The sequence below is a fragment of the Leiobunum rupestre genome, chromosome 11 (genome assembly GCF_980474605.1).
Source record: "Leiobunum rupestre chromosome 11, qqLeiRupe1.1.hap1, whole genome shotgun sequence".
Lineage (NCBI taxonomy): Eukaryota > Metazoa > Arthropoda > Arachnida > Opiliones > Sclerosomatidae > Leiobunum > Leiobunum rupestre.
Window position 1 is genome coordinate 29,075,373 of NC_143394.1, and position 22,281 is coordinate 29,097,653.

Consider the following 22,281-nt stretch of genomic DNA (forward strand, 5'->3'; position numbering starts at 1 on the left):
AACATTCTAACGAATTCGGCGAATGTTTCCGTCTTGGAAATTTGTTCACCCAAATGGAAAACGAAACGCTTTCAATCAACGCTTTTGTCAACTAAACTCACGAAATATTTTATCATGTGGGATTTTACGAAACTAGACATTTAAAATATTAGTTTGATAACAATTTATCAAAAAATTTATTTTTATAGTTTTAATTAGAGTAGAGAAATTAATTTTTTTGTAGTTATACCAGAAGTAAACGAGTCATAGCTATACCAGAAGTAAACGAGCCGTAGTTTTACCAGAAGGAAACGAGCCGTGGTAATAACAGAAGAAAATGAGCCGTAGTTACAACATACGTAAACGAGCCGTAGTTATACCAGAAATGAACGAGCCCTAGTTTTATCAGAATTATAAACGAGTCGTAGTATTACCAGAAGGAAACGAGCCCAAGTTTTATCAGAAATAAATGAGCCGTAGATTTATCAGAAGTAAACGAGCCGTAGTTATAACAGAAGAAAACGAGCCGTAGTTATACCAGAAGTAAACGAGCCCTAGTTTTATCAGAAATAAATGAGCCGTAGTTATTCAAGAAGTAAACGAGTCGTAGTTTTACGAGAAGAAAAAGAGTCGTAGTTTTACGAGAAGAAAAAGAGTCGTAGTTTTACGAGAAGAAAAAGAGTCGTAGTTTTACGAGAAGAAAAAGAGTCGTAGTTTTACGAGAAGAAAAAGAGTCGTAGTTTTACGAGAAGAAAAAGAGTCGTAGTTTTACGAGAAGAAAAAGAGTCGTAGTTTTACGAGAAGAAAACGAGCCCTAGTTATACCAGAAGTAAACGAGCCCTAGTTTTATCAGAACTAAACGAGCCGTAGTTATACCAGAAGTAAACGAGCCCTAGTTTTATCAGAACTAAACGAGCCGTAGTTATACCAGAAGTAAACGAGCCCTAGTTTTATCAGAACTAAACGAGCCGTAGTTATACCAGAAGTAAACGAGCCCTAGTTTTATCAGAACTAAACGAGCCGTAGTTATACCAGAAGTAAATGAGCCATAATTACCTATAGATATAGCTATAATGTTTTATATTTATTTATGTGGAAAAGAAGAGTGGGGGATGACGACGTCCTTCACTTTAGGGAAATTGCAATTTTAGAATCCGATAACTCACGTTCATTTACTTCTGGTTAAACCTATAAGTGTAATCAATATTACGAACGTGTAGGATAGGCTTCAGGAAACCTGTCCACGCGTTCGCGTTCGGTTTGTAAATTTGAAAGATCGATAAGCCCGTAATCTTCGGTATAAATTTGCGTGGATAAGAACGTAATTTCTTATGTGGATTTATTAACGTCAATTTCAGATATGATTATAATGGAAGCCCTCCTCCACCGATAGAAGCCTATTTTATATAAATGTTTTAACTTCCGATGGAGACTTCGCGCGCCCGTGAATTATATTCAATCAAAAGTATATAAATTATCTCTTAGAAGAAGTATTCCCATTTTTACACTGCTAATGTGAAAAAATAGTGAACGAGATGAGTCACTACGTTTTGGAAGATTTTTACTCCTATTAAAGCAAGTGTCGGCTCTAGGTGAAGTAGCTCTTTTTTCAACAGATGTCGCTAGCGTCGAAATCAAAACAAGATGCTGAAGCTACATTTTGACCCAAAAAGGCGGGACATACAAGAATGCTTCGCGTTGACTGGCTCGTTTGTTAATTTGTCAATAACTTCAATTACAGTAATTGTTTACAATATATTTTATATGGGATTTATAATTTAGGTTAAAGTTCACTAAGTAGAGTAAAAGTGGTCTAAATATAATAATAATGGCTCTCTGACGACGTTATTGTTTCGCTATTTTGAATTTTAGATTCCGTTCTCATTAATAGATGGCTCCACGCTCTCCACGAAAATCATTTTTCCGAAGATTCGTATAGATACATGGCCATCTCTAATAACAGGGGCCTTTTCATAACACAGGTGGCAATGATAGAGCCGACAGTTGCTTTAAGCTGAAGATGGTGTAACACAACACTAGGAGACTTTCCGCTTCCATATAGATATATATTACCAAAAATTATGTATAGTGTTCCGATATCCTTATGGTTAGTTGAATGTAGTCATCGCGGTAAAATGCCCGAATATAAAGAGTTAAATTGTAAAGGACATCGCACTTCTTCTATGGGATCTGGCTTTCGACAGATTTTTTCAAATTGAAACGTGTTGTTAAGCTTGATCAAAGGAGCAAAATTGTCCATTGCGGCATTGCCATTTTTCCCTAGTTCCTATAGTTTGTCCAGTATCAGCGGTCAAAAGTGGACGAAACTTAGTATAGTCTATTTGTTAAAAGAAGTCACGGCCCATCGGTTAGCGCTCTACGTTCGCTAGTCCGGGCTCACTATCAATAAAGTTTTCTTGCCAAGATTTTTACCTCTCCGAGGGGACAAAGTCCCCTAGGAGGGGTTATACAACGACCGTGTCTGTCTGTGGGTGGGTCTGTGGGTGGGTCTGTGGGTGGGTCTGTCTGTCAGGACTGCGAACGCGTTCGCATTTTCGGTGCAAAGTGTAATCACTGCGTACGCAGTTTCTCAAAGGGTTGGCAAAACCACCGTGCGACGGTGAGCGTTAACGGATGCATTTGCGGTTTGGTTTGGATGGTGTTTTTTCGCTCACCATCGTGACGGTTTGGTGTATTACGTTTTTGTAATGTTTGTGCGTAGGTTGTGAGTGTTGAATTTGTTGTGTTTGTGTTCTGATGGATGTGCATGTTGAGTCTGTTGTATTTATATGGGCGTTTTCTCTCCAACGTCTTCTTAATGACTTTGGGACGGACCGAGTGCTGAGTGTAATGCTACCTCTCAACGTCCAATGGCAGGGTTTCCACCAGTTGTACACGGTATTCGTCTTAGTATCAATTTGCGATCGCATCGGGCGGGATTTGAACCCGAGACCTCCTGATTGACAGGCGGACGTTCTACCACAGAACCACCGACACTTGTTACGCCTTATTGAAAATTAGACCTTCAGCTTTATCGGAAGCGTATTTAATAGAGTACGAAATTTTGGTTTAATTGAAATAGAATTGAAATTGAAATTATTGCATCGAAGAAATTCTAATTTAGCGTTTCTCTATTGATTAAAAACAAATGCGCCACCCAGGTTTCGAACCCAGACCATTCGGCTTGGCAGTCGAGCGCTCTACCACAGAACCACCGATAGCTGCTTAGATTCACTGAAATTAAGACAGGCATCGTAAGCATAATAGGTAATAAAGTCTTTTTTTATTAATGAATTTATGAAGGCCTAATCTGGTATTTTTTAAAGGTTAAATCTTGTTTTAGCGCAGTCAGCCGAGATTAGAGGGTTAAAGGGTAGACCCTGTGGGTGGTCCACTTTTTTAACGACCTATATATAGTTCTGTTAATTCAAAGGAGATAATTTAACGTTAATTGCTTTAAGAGCTGGCGGTTAGTCAAGTGGCTCTCTGTGCTTTGTTGATGGTAAGGTTTTTGCTTCTTGTAAATACATTTGGTGTGGATATTTGGATATCTACGATTTCTAACGCAGTCAATGATTTCTTGGGTGTGCGAGTCATTATATGATATTGGAAATTGGACGGCATTGGTCTTTTTCATGTGGTATGCGTCACAACGTCAACAGGAAGTGAACGAGTCGTCCACTACCAGATATCTACGGTATCTTCATCAAGGGCGAGTGTTGAAATAAAATGAGCGTTAAAGATGCGGCAAGTATTTCGTAAGCGAGTAATTCCAAAAAGCCTCTGTAGATATTTCATTAAAATTTGCTTCGTATTATATTTAACTGATAAACTTGTTCTGTAAAAGGGTTTAATTCAATTGTGCATTGTTATAGTACGTCTAACTTACTGTTGTAACTACTTAACTTATGATATTCTGAATAAATTAAAATTGGTCGTTTCGTCTCAATTATTTTAATTATAATTAAAATTTTATACCGGGTGGGATAGAAATGGGTTAATATTTTTAACAAATAACTCTAAATTGCGGAGATATATCTTTAAGGGTTATCTCGAGAAATTAATACCACTAGGGACAATTCTTCCGAGGAGAGGTATATTTTGGCTTGCCAACTTGTTACATCTCTACTTCAATATTTTTTATTTCTTTTTTCGAAAATTATTATTCGATGAATTTTCGTACGAAGAATTATTTAATAGTCAATATTTTATGAGCAATAATAAAATAAAACATAACATAACATTAACCGTTTCGTTGAATTGCACATTCAACACTCGCTGATACGAAAGAAACAGTCACACCACAACAGTTCAAACACTTATTTATCGATGTTAGTCACAAACTCGGTTAAAGTCACTGTCACATGACAGTTAAAACTCAATATTTAATTATGTTTTTTACTGAGTTCGTTCAGCGTACGATCAGAACGAAACCAAATTCGACGCTAGGTTTTGGGAAGCACCCCGAATCTTGGCACACCATTTACTCTAACGGTTTATCAAAAACATTTCTTTGATAAATAATTAATTATAGTAAATTCTGCCCCTGAATTAATTAAAGGGCTGCAGTAGCCTGACTGTGCTAAGGTAGCATAATCATTACCTTTTTAATTGATATCTGGTATGAATGGATAAATTTGGTAAATCTGTCTTTTTTAAATATTTTGAATTTAATTTTTAGTAAAAATGCTAGATCCTATAAAGCTTAATTGATTGAAATTTAAAAAAAATTCTAGTTTTATAGTTTAATTAATTATACTGGGGTGGTAGCTAGTAAACTAAGTTAAATTTAAATGATGTGCTGATCTATGTTTGGTTGAATGAAGAATAAGTTACTTTAGGGATAACAGTATTAAATACTTATGAAGTTCTAATCGAAGAGTATGTTTGTTACCTCGATGTTGAATTAATTAAGTTGTAAGGTGAAGAAGATTTATTAGTTAATCTGTTCAACTATTAAAATATTACATGATTTGAGTTCAAACCGGCTTAAGCTAGTTTGGTTTCTATATCTATAGTGTTTAAAAAGTTTCTTAGTAAGAAAGGACAATAATCTTTTAATTATTTAAAGTTATTTAAAGTGGTAAAAAATTATAGAGATCAATTAATAAGGCAGCTTCATTTATAATATAATGTCTTTTTTAACAATTTTATTAATTTTAAGTTATACGTTCATATTAGTGTGTCTTTTATTGAGTGTTGCTTTTTTTTCTTTATTGGAGAGTAAGGTTTTAGGCTATATTCAGATTCGTAAAGTGCCAAATAAGGTGGGTTATATAGGTTTGTTACAACCTTTTTCTGATGGTCTTAAATTTATGGCTAAAGAGCAGATTTGACCTTTATACCCTAATAAAATAATTTTTTATTTAAGTCCGGTAATCGGTTTATTTTTGGCTTTGGCTTATTGATCTTTATTTAATTTGGTCGGAGTAATGGCTTGATTTATTTTTTGGTTTTGTCAAGTTTAGGTGTCTATTCTATTTTAGGCGCTGGTTGATATTCTAATTCTATTTATAGAATGTTAGGATGTTATCGAACTGTGGCTCATACTATCTCAAACTCCCCCAGAGGGTGAAAACGGATCTTTTTCCTTTAAGTGTCGTTCAGTTAGTTGGTGATTCTAATTTGGTAACAAGTTGATATTTTTCTTTAGTAAAATTAGGTCTTTTATTAGTCTTATTAGACGTATGACTTTTATCTTGTTAAGCTGAAACTAACCGTAGTCCTTTTGATTTTTCTGAGGGTGAATCTGAATTGGTTTCTGGACTTAATGTTGAATATGGTGCAGGGGTTTTGTTTTAATTTTTATTGCAGAATATGGTAATATCTATAACTAGAATTCTTAAAGTTTGTCCTTTTATGTATTTGTATGTCATGTTCCTAAAAACTCGAGAACGGTTAGCTCTAAAGCTTTGAAATTTTAACTCAATGTTCAGGGCCTGATTGCCAACTAAACGCGCCTAATTCCAAATACCTGACATGGTTATTAATATAATTCAATTTGATTAAACACTATTAGCTAACTTGCACAGAAATATTATATAAAAATAAAGGAAAAACAACGATAGTTAAAAGTGCACAAGAAGAAATTTTTATTATTAAAAAATTTGAAGTCCGACTAGTTTCGGCTGAGTTATTGCGCAATAACTCAGCCGAAACTAGTAGTTTAAGTAGTTCAGGACTTTTTGCGATGCGTGTTACGTGTGTTACGTTTTTGCTACGCGTGTCACGTGTGTTACGTTTTTGCTACGCGTGTCACGTGTGTTACGTTTTTGCTGCGCGTGTCACGTGTGTTACGTTTTTGCTACGCGTGTCACGTGTGTTACGTTTTTGCTACGCGTGTCACGTGTGTTACGTTTTTGCTACTGCGTTTACCTTTCTTACGTATCCAGACAATACCCGTTTTCTGCTAGCTGTCACTTCCGTATCAGTCCCTCGTAACTATTTCATATATCTATGGTTTCAAATTAACCCGTGACGTCCACTTTTATTAAATTGAATATAAACTGCAAAGCAATCTTTATGGAAGACCACTTAATTTTTTTAATTATCCCTGTACAGTGGCGCCAAACATTTTTAAAGCCAAAGACAAGAGCGGCCAGAGCTGCAAACGTTGGTGTTCCACACCAAATACCTGAGGTTATTGCCTTTAAATAAAAGCGAGGAAATCCCCCTAGTGTTCGATATCGCCATCATAAGGTGGTTTTTTTTCGCTTGTCCGGGGACAAAAAGTGTAAACTTTTTACACTAAAACGTTTTATTCGCCTGTTCTCGGGGTAAGATTTACCCTGTCCCGAATTTTGTTCGCTTGTTCCAGAGCTCGAAGGTTAAACTCGAAGGTTAAACTTTTTACTCCTCCTCGAAAGGAGGTGTAGATGGAGTAATCTAGCTTTGTCGTGACTGTCGTCTGCTTAAATTTGGTTTCACGAAAACATGACGGGAAACTTTTTATAAATAACCTTTAACCTTTAACTACTCCCTTCTTACTCCAACTCGTTTCTTTCGTCAAGACAGAATTGAAGTAAAATGACGTCATATGGCTAAAACTCTTCCATATTGAAAACGGTCCCGACCCTGCAATGGCACGCGTTTCATTTGAACGCAGTAGACGAAAAATTCTCTGGTAAGAGAGGTATTACTTACTTTTGATTGAACTTAAAGGCGTACGGGTCAAGACGGCCAAAAACGTACTTGTAAAAAGGCGCAACGGGTGAAAACGGATCTTTTTCCTTTAGATCGGTTTCAAATGGTCAGGATGAGTGGGCTTGACCAAAGTCCATTTCATGGGGCCAATTGCTCGAATGAGGCAGTTAAAAAGGAAAACGTTGCGCTCCTCCCCCCTCCCCGCTGACGGAAGGGAAACTCGCGAAGAAATAGGAAATAGGAAACTATGCCTTCTAACGAGCAGTTTTTCCGCGGTATCTGCTCTGTGTGTGTGTGTGTGCGCGGCCCAAAGGGCAGACGGGCCCCGAGATTGATCGCTTATGAACGCGAAAAGAGACTGCCCCCAGTAATAAAAGATGCCCCATTCTCTGGCTGCCATTGCAACTTGTATTTCGACGCCAGTGCCACCTATTATCGTCCCCTTCTTCTCTTTGCTCAACCGTTATTTTTTTAAGCTGTACATCGCTTTTTTTTCCCAAAAGCGAATTGTCTCTTAATGATGGACCGACAACTTTGTACAAGTAGCTTATTAAAACTTTGTTTAGACCATCTAATTATGCTGCGAGGTTAATAGGGACGCTTAAGCTTATCAAAAGGGTATGTTGGTTGAGTTTTTTACGACATTTAGTCGAAAGTAGGGGAATTGTTGTCTCGATGGAAATTAACCTAACATTTTTCAAATCGATACTATCTGACTTGTTTGTCGTACGCGCCACATAGTCTAGTAATTTAACTAGTCAACATTTTATCCTTCTATCGGACTTGTATCGACTAGACCGACGGGCAACTTGAAGGGTTACATTTTATAAGAATTCGCTTACATGCCCCAATACCTGCTTACATGGATTTTATCAAAAACGTGCACACCACCGCGATTAAACTAAATTTGCATAATATTTTACACAAATATTTATTTATGTTGCTAAATTATATGATTTTTAAATTAAAACATTAATTCTGAATAATTTTTAATTGGCATTATCAAATATGTCTTAAATATCTGACCCAAAATTTCAGGAAACGACGTGAAATGGAAGCAATTCTATTGGCTCTCGAAGTTCCGGTTTCTTCATCATGCCAACCACAATATGTAATATTTTCTACCCCTATTTTGGTTTCTACATAATCCGTTTGGAGAATGAGCTAACTGTTTCTATCAATAGATTGGATCAGGAATCGATACCTCAAAGGGAATGGACGGGATTGTATATTTTTTTAAGGGAAATGGGCAATGTTTCAACGGGAATGGACGGAGATGGATCATGGATATTTTTACAACGAGAATGAACGGGGATGGATCATGGATATTTTTACAACGGGAATGAACGGGGATGGATCATGGATATTTTTACAACGGGAATGAACGGGGATGGATCATGGATATTTTTACAACGGGAATGAACGGAGATGGATCATGGATATTTTTTCAACGGGAATGAACGGGGATGGATCATGGATATTTTTACAACGGGAATGAACGGAGATGGATCATGGATATTTTTTCAACGGGAATGGACGGGGATGGATCATGGATATTTTTTCAACGGGAATGGACGGGGATGGATCATGGATATTTTTACAACGGGAATGAACGGGGATGGATCATGGATATTTTTACAACGGGAATGAACGGGGATGGATCGTGGATATTTTTTCAACAGGGATGGATCATGGATATTTTTTAAACGGCAATGGACGGGGATGGATCATGGATATTTTTACAACGGGAATGGACGGGGATGGATCATGGATATTTTTTCAACAGGGATGGATCATGGATGTTTTTTAAACGGTAATGGACGGGGATGGATCATGGATATTTTTACAACGGGAATGGATGGGGATGGATAATGGATAATCTTTTAAACGAGAATGAACGGGGATGGATCATAGATATTTTTTTAAACCGGATGGATCATGGATATTTTTACAACGGGAATGGACGGGGATGGATAATGGATAGTTTTACAACGGGAATGGAACTGGGATGGATAATGGATAATTTTTTAAACGAGAATGAACGGGGATGGATAATGGATAATTTTTTAAACGAGAATGAACGGGGATGGATCAATGATATTTTTTTAAACGGGATGGATCATGGATATTTTTACAATGTAAATGCGCAATGTTTCAACAGGAGTGAAGGTAATGGATATTGTTTCAACGGGACTGGCCGACATTGAAAATGATTCTGCAGCTCTCTAGTTTAAATCAGTTTTGAAAGCTAGGATTTAATTTGTGACTTCTATTCCGTGGGGTATATATTCCGAGAACCAAGAACTTATTACAAAAGAAAGGGTAGACAACCAGACATTACGTAGAAAAAGCAAAAGTCATTTTCTTTTGAATATGCAATTTCTGTGATTGGTATCGGGTTAATCTATTTGTGGGACATCATTAGCGGACGTAAAAACATCTATGCCTTCCGTCGAATTTGAATTATTGATTCTTTATCCCCCAATTTCTTCCCCCTCAGATATCCGTGCTTGGATACTGGTCTTTTTAAAGGTTATTATTATGATTCCCTTGTATGGCACTAACGAGGTAGCCGCTCTGAATACTAAACAAACGAGTCCTGGAAGACCGAAATAATGATTACAAGATAGTTTTTGCATTTTAATGACCAGCAGTCTCGTATTCGCCGCTCAAAATCTAAAATTTTAATATATTGGTTTAAACAAACGCGTGGAGACTTGAAAAATACAAGTTCTAATAAAGAAATTTCTATTTTTACTCTGACGAAGAGAGGTAGCAACGGTTTTATCATATTTTTAACTAAAATCTAAAAGGAGCTAAAGTCTTATTCACACGAGCAGAATTTTATCTGATCAGAAAGGAGATCGGGAATAAGATTAAATTATTTCGAGAAATGCATTCCCTACAAATATGTTGAGTAGCTATTCGAAGTATACGGTTGAATATAAATTAGGATGTTGAATATTGCAGGAACATGAATCGTTTAGATTGATCCAATTTTAATGAGATTTGCGAAAAGATATACTACATTTTGATCCTAGCCAAAAGTAGTGTTTTCCGTATTATACAAAAAAAAAACCCGTAAGGTATTGCCCCTTATCGTAGCCGCAGTGCCTTGGATTAATTAACGCATTGAAATATTCTAGTCTTGTAGAAATTTCCCTCGCTGGCGCTCTATCGGGAAAGATAGGCGTAACAACGTCTGCGCATGCGTCAAAAATGGGGCAAACTTTTTTCTACATAATTTACGCCACCCGTTAATATATCTGCTTTCAAATTAGACGCCAAAATTAGTTCTAAAAGTAAAACACAGGTGTCCCTCTTTTCTGAACCTATTTCGTGCCCCGTTTTTCGCGCTTTCGCAGATATATCTTTGCATTTTCTCGCCGCTAGAGCACCATTAGCGCTGATTTCCGGGTTTTTATCGAAGGCAGCGCTAAATATATTAAATTTATCACCCGATGACTTATCTTTAAAAATACTTAATAATGCTACAACATCAGCTGCTAACAATATATATAGGTGTGTACCTTTTCATATTTTAACTTATTTTTGTTCAATCAAAAAGATGTTTGTTATAATTTACGATAAAAATGTGACAATAAGCCTCGGCCATTAGAACTCGCTGTCTTATGGCTGAGGCTTAGCGTTAATTTTAATGTTTAATTCGATAGACTAGTACTTGAATAGCGGCTGCACATTTGGCGTGGCAAATATACGACAGTTAAGCTTTAGAAATCTAAACAACTTAATACACTAGGTTGGAGTCTGGAGCAGCTGTTGAAAGTGATATCTATCGCTTAAAGTTTTTGGTTGCGGTTTTAAAATTTGGTGCGTTTAAAAGATGCAATTGGAAAATGTACACAGTTAGAAAAAAGGGTTTCCATGGGTTTTATTAGGGTTTGCTTTGGGTTTAAAAAAGGTTTAGGAAATTTTTTTTAAACCCTTAAGGTTTGTTTTGGCAACTTGCATGGTTTGAAAAGGGTTTAAATGTTTAAAGGAAACCCCTATAGGTCAATGGAAAACCCTTAGGATTCCAATTTAAGAACCTATAGAAAACAAATAATAATTTATCACTTTTTAAAACCCTTTTCAAACCCTACATGTTTTAAACTATCTGACGCCATCTACGCCAAAATTTGATATCAAGCCGTATAATAATTTCATAAAACATAAAGGAAGACGGACTTTCCCCAAAATGGTTTCTCTAAACATCGTTGCAATCATGCATCTTTCGGTGGTTCTGTGGTAAAACGCCCGCCTGTCGTGCTAAAGGGCTCAGGTTCGAAACGCGCCCGTTGCAATCGCCAAAATTTGTTATAAAGTCGTAAATTAAATTAATTAATTTTAATTTAATCTATAAATACAAACCCTAGGAAGTGTTTAAAGGGTTTGAAAAGAGTTTAAATATAAACCGTGTTGTGTCGATTGTCTGTATTTACGGGGTTTTGTTGCAGACCCTAGGAAGTTTTTAAAGGGTTTCTAATGGTTCAATTTATAATCATAAAAGTGCTCATTTTTAAGCCTTGTGGGTTTGAAAATTTCGGTTAAAGGGTTTTGGAGGGTTTGAATTTGTGGAATTGTTTGTAAGAACCTTGGGGGTTTATAATCAAACCCTTTTTTCTAACTGTGTAGATTGGAAGGAATCTATTTTAAAGTTACAAAACGTACACTCAATTATCCCCGTATAGTTGCCTACAGCATACAGGAGTAGATTCTCATGAGTTTTAATTTCATCAAATGATAATTTTCTTTATCAATAATAAACGAACTTATGTCACAAACGAAATATTGATTAAACTTAATGTACGAATTGTTTATATGAACAAATAAACCGTTATTATAAACGAACTATTGATTGAACTAGCGGTTTTCCAAATGAGTTATTTTTCGGTGAGCCATTTGTTTACGCACGCTATCGAAGAGCGAAAAATTGATAGGTTTCCAAAGGGGCTCGATTGACTGATCCGAATCCCAACTTCTCTCAGAGAGGCTATCGTTGCAACTATATATTCTGAGTTAATTTGACTACATTATTGATAAAGTACATCGAAAAAAATGTTACTGAATAACATCCCATGTTAAAGTGTTGGTTGCACGAAAGTTCGATAGTAATAAAATCGAATGAAAGAGGGCTTGTTTTGAAGCCCTGGAAGTTTTCTCACCAAAAATGTCATCCTCGAAACAAATTTCCAAGACTAAGTGTATTAATTTTGGGTCCGAAACTGACCTTTTTCACTCCCCAAAATCCAGAAATTTTCCACGAATTTTTCTCCTCCGTAGCACGAGCAAATCGAAGCTGTAGTTTTATTCCTCAAGTAGAAGGAACTGAATTGGATGGATTCTGTTTACTTGGAGAAGTTTTCAAACCCGAGATTTTGAATCATAATTTTAGGCTTATTATCGAAATAAAGAAAAAATTACGCGCGCGCTTCGCAATGCTTGCTGAAGGACCCTTCGGTTTCATATCATTTTTCTACTACGTAGCATTGTGTATGCTTATTTCAATTACTGTTGCGTAGGAGTTTTTCCTGGGTGTTAAATCAACCTGCTTTTAATCCTAGATGTAAAGAAATGTATTACAGACAATTAGCCAATGATACGCTTCGCATTTTCTGACGTCACGGGGGCCGAAAATAATTTTAGAACTGGATTTCCACCATTTTGACTTCTTTTTATAATAATTCAAAGATCGCTTAACCGATTTTGATGAAATTTTCTGTACTTGCTATAAAATGTTTGCTCTTTCTAATGAATTATTAGTCATCCATAGCTAAAATTTCGTGCAACCAACACTTTAACGTTTCTCGTGAGAAGTAATAAAATCTAGTTGGAATAATAAAAATATGAAATTTAAAAATGAATCGAAACAATTATTCAAACGGGCATTGCCTCCCACCTTTCCGCACTATGAGAAATCACACTTCAACATTTTGTTATTAAAAGGAATATAACCTGCAAACCAATCTATATGGAAGACCCCTTCAATTTTTCAAATTACCCTGTGCAGTGTCGCCAAACATTTTTAAAGCCAAAGGGGAGAGCGACCAGAGCTGCAAACGTTGGTGTTCCACACGAAATACCTGAGGTTATTGCCTTTAATTACTGAACACTCTAACCATTGTGGAGCCAAGCACAACGAAAGTCTAGACGTTCATTAGACGGGTGCTTATTCTCTCTAACGAAAAGGAAAGGGTTAATTTGGATTTTCACGTCAACGCCCCTCGATGATGGTAGAAAGGTTTCTTGAAAAACAATTTCAAAATACGTGAAATGGTTCATAAGAAGCGTCCGATTCGAAACAAATGATTAACAAAGCCGACATTTGTTCGATTTAGCGGCTGAAACTGCGGTCACGTCTGACATGACTTGCTCACCTGAATAGCCAAAACACCAAATTGCGTTTTAATGAAGATCCTAATAACTGTTTCTCCGACTTTAATGATACTTCTTTACGTGAGTGAAATTCATCGCGAATTTCTGCCCAGCCTAGCCAAGTTTAGTATTGGCTTTTAGGGTATTTGAACTCCACGAACTATCCTTGTTTATAAATGAACATCCCGTCGTTCCCAACTCATTACGCTCTATGTTTACGAGTTGAAAAAGTCATTATTAAAGACACCGTGAAGAGAACAAAATGATTATTCACATCATTTAACACCGCGAGACCTACGTTTTCATACGCGTCAGCTTCAAATGGTTCGCGGTTAATCAAATATCTTCTTATTCGATACCATCAAAGATAATATAGAACTCCGTATCCTAGATTCGAATTCAGAGAGCTTTGCGATTGATGGTTTTGTAACGAAGTGATTACCCACTTCCGGCTCGTGACCTCCGAAAAATCAACCTTCGTAGGTTGGTTTAGGGTGCAAGCTATAGTTGATTACCACCTTAAAGGAGAACGGTCAAGCTTTAACCAGTTAGATAGCCCTCTAGCCCAATAAAAACTAAAATTTATGAAGAAAACCGTATAAAAAATATTAAGTGGTTAATGTTTAATAAAATAAAGAAATTTCGGGAAATCGAATAGCGAGCGTCCGCCGCGACACCGTGAGACAGAAAAACAACGTAGAAGCTGCTGAAGACGCAAAAAAATTGTTTTGCACGCGCGGCGCGTTCCAGTTATTCGAGACTTAAGCCTAAATTACGCGATTTTAAAAGTCAGGATAGTTCGCAAATCGCTCATACGGGGTTAGGGGCGCTGGCGGAAGCTTAGATGGCGGCGAAAATTCAAACCCAAACACGTGGCGTTATTTTTCGTTTCAACTTTTTGGGCCAAAAGCTATTTTTTCAAGACAAAAAAAGGTACGTATATTGAACGTCTTGTTAATCTTTTGATACGAAAATAAGGCCATATTTGGAAAAGCTTGGCCGTTCCCCTTTAACTACGTAGCTATTTTTTTCGAGGTTACGGACGCGGTAGTGATTTCGAATCTAGGGTACAAGGCCTGTATTATCTTTGGTACTATCAACGATGTATTTGGGTTTACAGAATATTTTAAAACCTTGTTATTCGCGGAAAAGAAACCACGTCCGTTTCCCGTGGTGACCTACGGTACGATCGTAGGTTTTTACTGTCCACGTGAGTGTAGAATATCATCTTGGAATCGTGAAAGCAGAAGCCATACTGTTCACTTAAATTCCAAGGGAAATGTAGTGAAGCGATGTTCACCCGCCACCAAGGTTTTATTTTTAGTTGAGAAGAAACCACCTATGGACTGTGCGAAGGATTATAAAATACGCGAAAAAGTAGATTAGTCCATAATTAAAAGGGATAATATAGTTAAACCCTAAACAAATTTGAAGAAATTAAAAAACTTCGAGCAAACAAAAAACGCGAATCCGGATCAAATAGAACTTCGAGTAAAAAGCTACATAAAAACTAAATAAAATAGCCAGAAATTCCAATGGAACTCATCAGTACCGTGCGGGAAATCTGGCTGGCGATTGTTATATCGAAAAGAGAAACTAAGCCTAAACATTAAAAATTTCAAAACGCGTTGCGTAGCAACGGAAAGCCGAAAAGGGGGGAGTGTGATGGAGTTATTAGTAAGTTTTTTAATTTCTTCAAATTTGTTTAGGATTTAGCTATATTATCCCTTTTAATTATGGACTAATCTACTTTTTCGCGTATTTTATTTTCAGTTGACCTACGATTTTAAATAGTCATTATGGAAGTATGAAATAATTATCTGACAAGTAAAAGTAACTCATTAATCATAAGATGTTCATCGACTTTACATTTCACGCCACTCTGGGGTGCATAGTAAAGGAAAATAAATGTTTTTGTACTTAGCGAAAAGTCATACTTTTTTTTCTTTTGACCCAAAAATTTCGCAACCATATCAATCAGTACTTAGCGGGGATTCTGTTATTGTAAAACGTAAATTTTTTATCTTAAGCCCTTAATGAAAAATCTAAATTTTCTCTAGTGTATTTTTGGAACTAGATCGTTTATACCATAACGTAAATATTTAGATCCGTTTCGTTCGTAAGCCTGCTGGGGTGCGTTTCAAAATTTCCGGGTTAGGGCGCGCTTTTTCCATAAAATCGCTCTTACACCGTTCTACCCGTCTCAAATCATCCAAATGAGAATCGAGTCTACGCTTTCGGGAAACAATGAACCCCGCGGTGTACGGTGGCCTCAATACGCTAATCGGGAAATACGGTATATCAGCCGTTCGTTGAGGGATCTTCGCGAGCCGCGCCGCTGCTGGGCTAATTAATTAAGGGCCTGCTAAAACGGATTCTGTCTTTCCTCTTTTCGCTGATCTGTACGCCCCGCGCGCAATCTATCGGAGAATTCCTGAATGAATTTTAAAAGTTTCTCCCGAGAGACCAAACTCTCCCTTTTTTTTGGTTACTTTTCCAAACCTAATTTTCACGGAGGGAGTTACCGCGATAGATTTACTAAAAACAGGCGCAGTTCGATTTTCTCTGTTAGCGACCAATTCCGCGTAGGTGGAGCTAAAACTCTGTCTACAATTTCAATTTTTGCCATTAGCGTACGTGGAAGTGACTGTAGTTTACATCTGCCCCATTACTAGTTTTGGGTGACGTAGGGTACGCGACGATTGTATTAATAGTTGTAGACTAATCTAAACTTTTAGTTTCTTATTATCTTATAAAAGGTTTTAAATTTGTCATTGTTAAGTTAGGTTAGGTTAGGGTAGGTAAGGTTTAGGTTAGGTTAAGGTTAGGATAGGTTAGGTTAGCAATTTCAGGTTCTTTTGTAGCTGATTCGTAATTAATTACCTTGTTTTCTATTGAAACCAGCCATCTTTGGCTCTTTGTAGCTTCTCCGAATGTACATTCTATGTTTTTCATTGAAATAAGAAATTTGTTTCTTTTGTAGTTATTCCGTATTTAATTACTCTGTTTTCTATTGAAACAAACCATTTCTCGCTCTTTGGTAGCTGATCCGTATTTAAATACCCTGTTTTCTATTGAAAAAAAACATTAGTTTAGTCTACAACTATTAATACATCGTCGCGTATCCTACGTCACCCAAAACTAGTATTGGGGCAGATGTAAACTACTTCCGTGGAAGTTTGCACAAATAAACTAGTGAACCCGAATTTACATTGGGCTCTTCGTTCTTTTGCAACGCCACGGTCTCCGATATCGGAAATATATTTTCACCCAAATATTAAATTGTTACTTTTGTGGAATAGAATTTATTTGGAAATTACAGAACATAACTTTAATTCATTAATAATTTTCAATTAAATTAAATTTCAAATACTCTTTGCTAAAGTTAATTTTATTATTTCATTTAAGTTTTAGACGATAACGTGCAGCGGTATTTTGACGAGCCAAATAATTTTGGAAATCGTTCGATGAATTTGGGTGGAAATATTTGTCGTTTCTCTCTCTAGGAATGCTGGTGGGCTATGCAATTTGAAAAATAGTGAATTTGTTTAGAACTCGGGTCCAATAGCTTATTTGTCTAAGGTGAGAGCGTTGAATTTTAAATGATTCTTATAATGTATTTTCTCATCTTTATTGCCTAAAAGGATTTTATAATATTCAAATTCGGAGCTAACTATAGTTTTTTAACTTAATTTTAATTCTATGCTGCATATATTTTAATTATTTATACGTTAAAAGACAAATTAAAAATTCAAATTTAAAAGTGAAATTCGTATTTCCACTTCTCCCTGAGCACTTGTGCGCGACGGGTAGAACACTTCTACAGGGGCTGGTAGGTCAAAAATATAATTTCGAAAATTGCGGATAATTAAGTATTCTAAATTGTAAAAATAAGAATTCTAAATTGCAAAAATAAGTATTCTAAATTGTAAAAATAAAAATTATAAATGGGGAAAATAAGTATTCTAAATTGGAAAAATAAGTATTCTAAATTGGAAAAATAAGTATTCTAAATGGGGAAAATAAGTATTCTAAATGGGGAAAATAAGTATTCTAAATGGGGAAAATAAGTATTCTAAATGGGGAAAATAAGTATTCTAAATGGGGAAAATAAGTATTCTAAATGGGGAAAATAAGTATTCTAAATGGGGAAAATAAGTATTCTAAATGGGGAAAATAAGTATTCTAAATGGGGAAAATAAGTATTCTAAATGGGAAAAATAAGTATTCTAAATGGGAAAAATAAGTATTCTAAATGGGAAAAATAAGTATTCTAAATGGGAAAAATAAGTATTCTAAATGGGAAAAATAAGTATTCTAAATGGGAAAAATAAGTATTCTAAATGGGAAAAATAAGTATTCTAAATGGGAAAAATAAGTATTCTAAATTAGAAAAATAACTATTCTAAATTGGAAAAATAAGTATTCTAAATGGGGAAAATAAGTATTATAAATGGGAAAATTAAGTATTCTAAATGGGAAAAATAAGTATTCTAAATTAGAAAAATAACTATTCTAAATTGGAAAAATAAGTATTCTAAATGGGGAAAATAAGTATTATAAATGGGAAAATTAAGTATTCTAAATTGGAAAAATAAGTATTCTAAATTGGAAAAAAAAGTATTCTAAATTGGAAAAAAAAGTATTCTAAATTGGGAAAATAAGTATTCTAAATGTGGAAAACAAGTATTCTAAATGGGAAAAATAAGTATTCTAAATGGGGAAAATAAGTATTCTAAATGGGAAAAATAAGTATTCTAAATGGGAAAAATAAGTATTCTAAATGAGAAAAATAAGTATTCTAAATTGGAAAAATAAGTATTCTAAATTGGAAAAAAAGTATTCTAAATTGGAAAAAAAGTATTCTAAATTGGAAAAATAAGTATTCTAAATTGGAAAAATAAGTATTCTAAATTGGAAAAAAAGTATTCTAAATTGGAAAAATAAGTATTCTAAATGTGGAAAACAAGTATTCTATATGGGGAAAATAAGTATTCTAAATGGGGAAAATAAGTATTCTAAATGGGAAAAATAAGTATTCTAAATGGGAAAAATAAGTATTCTAAATGGGAAAAATAAGTATTCTAAATTGGAAAAATAAGTATTCTAAATTGGAAAAATAAGTATTCTAAATTGGAAAAAATAAGTATTCTAAATGGAAAAAATAAATATTCTAAATGGGGATAATAAGTATTCTAAATGGGAGAAATAAGTATTCTAAATTGGAAAAATAAGTATTCTAAATGGGAGAAATAAGTATTCTAAATGGGGATAATAAGTATTATAAATGGGAGAAATAAGTATTCTAAATGGGAGAAATAAGTATTCTAAATGGGAGAAATAAGTATTCTAAATGGGAGAAATAAGTATTCTAAATGGGAGAAATAAGTATTCTAAATGGGAGAAATAAGTATTCTAAATGGGAGAAATAAGTATTCTAAATGGGAGAAATAAGTATTCTAAATTGAATAATATTTTGAACTTGTAGATATTTTCCCTCTCACCCGCAAAGAAAATCGTGGTAGGGTATAAATTTGCAATTAAGCTAAATTGGACAAATTTCTTGAAACTTGAAACGCTTAATTCGGGCCCTTTTGAACGGACCGCTCTTGAACCCTCTCCTTCTTGCAACGGGCCTCTTTTTAAAGAAGGAAATAAGTGCATCCGAGGCTCTGGGCGAGCGTCGGAAGGTTTTGAGGAGTTCCTATAAAACAAACTGAAAGGTCCATTGGATACTTCTAATAGCTTTTTAACGTTTATTTTGCTTTCCTCGAGTGAGCCCGGGGCTCCATCAGTGACTTGCCCCGCTACTTTGACTAGCAATTATTGCCACTACAATATACATTATACATTTTACGAGGCTGGATTAAAAATTTCGCCGTATATACCGTCTAAGTACACTATGAACGAGTAATGACTGTTTTATTATCACTATAAAGTTCAAACTTATACCATTTATTGTTCGTGGAACTCGCTATGCGTACAAGAGCTGGTATGTTCCACTGAAATCCGTACGTTAAGGGCGTAACTAGGTTAATGACAGAACGCTTATAATCGAAAGAGTTGGTGATATAGTACCAGATTTCGCAATCAATTCTTGGTAAAATAAAAAGTTGGTTCACTTATCAATGACCATTGTGTTTTACGAAAAGTTCCCAAAGATCAATTTATTTATTTGTTGCGACCCGTGATCTGCATGACATTGTTCAATTTTCAAATTCATAGCGATTTAAAATCAATTTTAATAAATCTGTTGCCGGTAATTAACTACAAGTATTATTCTTGCGGTTAAGCGGCTTCTGAAATGATAAGCGCTATTGTCAAGGTCGTCAGGGGCTAAAATAAGCATTTTTTAGAACTGCCCAAAACAAATAACGGTGAGCCGCTATATACAAACTAAACCCCCAAAATATAATTTCAATGAGCTATAAAAGAAGTTGGAACCTTGGAATTATTTTATTTTTTTAACAACTTGTTAAATAAAACAACAATAGCTGCATACAGAAGGTAGTACAGGGTTGCCACGCGTCAGGGAAATCAGGGAAAAGTCAGGGAATTTAAAAATGGGCCTAAAAAGTCAAGGAATTTTAAGAATTGCTAAACATTCATTGAAAAGTCAGGGAATTCAATTTTATCTTGGCACTTTTTGAAGGTAATTTAACTCTAGATCTATGACAAATTCCACGATTATCATTTATTTCCATGAATGTTTGGCTAATTTTTTTCAACATTGCAATAACCTTTTTACTAAAATATAAGTCCATCAAATTTATTAACTTCTGATAAAAGTAAAATATAAAAGAAAAATTTTGGCTTTAATAAGTCAGGGAAAATCTCTTAAAATGGTCAGGGAAAACAGGGAATAGTCAGGGAATTTGAATCTGAAAATTTGTGGCAACCCTGTGTAAGTAGATACAATTTTTTTATTTGACCGATATGTATCCCGAAAGACCCGTCGACATCCCCCATGAGGTAATCAGCTATTTTAAATTTTTCATACTTTTTTGCGTTAAATTCACGATAAATAGCACCGCACAAATCCGATTTTATAACTTCAAATCCGAGTTTTAGAACTGCCCACTATTTTAGGCCCTGAAGGTCGCGTACTAGTAGAGGTCGGGGATGGTTAACTTTTATTCAATAGATAAAGCTCCAAAAATTACTCGTAAAACGTTTTGATCAAGTAAATTATATTTCTGTATTATCCGATTAATTTTTTGATAAATTTGTAAAATTAATCGGAAAAACGACGTTTTTTCGATAAAAAGCTAAAATTTTACGAATAATACAGGTTTTTTAATCATTTTCCGAAATATTAACCGGTAAATTTCTTTGTTTACATTTTTTCCCGAAAAAAATCAATTTAATCATGGATAATAATTAACCGTCCCCGACCTCTAGGCTCTACGTACTAGCATATGTAACATAATTACTCATAAGTATGCCTCTGTATAATATTTCCATTGAAAAAAATTCAATGAGACCTTGTTTCACGCGGAACATACATTAAGCGGACCCAAAATTGCAAAAATGCTTATAATCCTTGCGCTATTGAAAAGGTTACCATGGAAATGAAATCACGGGATCGCGAGGCACGAGCTAAACTTGACACGGGCAAAGCCAGAAACGCGCGAGGAATTCTCACTAACTTCCGTTTCCCATCAGTAAAGTTGATGACACGTATTTCGTCACGGATTTTAAGTGACGTAATTTACGTCATATCCCGTGAACAAGGTTTCATTAAAGAAAATGCTTTATGGCATACTTATGAGTAATTATGTTACATATGGTACTAGTAGATAAAACGATGAATATCGAACGGGCAAACAATGGCACCAGGAATGCGGAAAGAGTGCGTCTTACCTTGTTGCACTCTTCGAGTTGAGCGTGGCTTCCTCGGCTGGTTTCCGGACTGTCCGGCACCGAAGCGCGGGACAGTCGGCGGCTGATGGCGGCTCGGAAGCGGCTGGAGCTGTGGAGACGGCCCCTCCTTCGCGGCTCAGATTCGCTCATTCAATCGCCTCATCGGGGGCCCTCCACCTCTCAACTTGTCCACGCCGCCACGCGCAAACACTCCTTCTCTCGGACACCGACGGACACCGACGGACACCGACGGAGCGAGAGGTTAGGACGCTTTCTCCGAGTAGACGGACAGTGACTGACGCCAACCCGACTCGAGAAAAGGCGAATGTTGAAGCGACGCTGATCTCTCACTCGCGCTGATTGCGTCGGAGGAGAACGGAACTCCGTCTTTTCAAAGCGACGACTGCTCGTGTGTGTGTGTTATTAGTGGCGCGCGCGCGCCCACGGACACTAAACAAAAGGAGACGAAGTCGGCGGTGGCAGCCTTCTTTAATGGAAGCCGACTTAATTACGCGAGATCCACCATTAAATCCGTCCTTTTTTCCCCCTCTCCGCTAGAGGACGCCGTAAACGGCAGAGTTCTTAGGAACTCTCGCCAGACCCAAATTCCACGATTAATTCTTCAAAGAGATAGTTCTCTCTTTCTCTCTAGCACTTCTCCGCCGTGGAACTACTGTCTGTATTCCATACTATTTTCTTCTCCTCCGACGGACACTGCGCCAATTGAGTGGAGACACTGACGACTTCTTCTTGCGGATCTCGATGGCCTGCGAAACATGGAGAGATAGAATATTAGTGGCCTGTCTCTTCGCTTTAGGCCTAGTGAAAACTAGGCCTAAAATGCCACGACGGTTAGCTTCGACGCAAAAAATCCCCGTTAGGCCTAATACAATATTTTTGCGTCCGCCCTCGCCATCTTCG

General features: G+C 36.0%; 1 protein-coding gene across 1 annotated transcript in view; it reads right to left on the reverse strand.

The window, feature by feature from the left end:
- LOC149922166 (regulator of G protein signaling 7-binding protein-like) overlaps nt 1–21,586 on the reverse strand; it is a 105,241-nt gene extending 83,655 nt beyond the window's left edge. Inside the window, exon 1 of the mRNA XM_090163562.1 lies at nt 21,361–21,586. Coding sequence (XP_090019688.1) covers nt 21,361–21,510 — 150 coding nt within the window. The 5' untranslated portion in view covers nt 21,511–21,586. The remainder of the gene's footprint in view (nt 1–21,360) is intronic.
- Between the last annotated feature and the right edge of the window lie 695 nt (nt 21,587–22,281).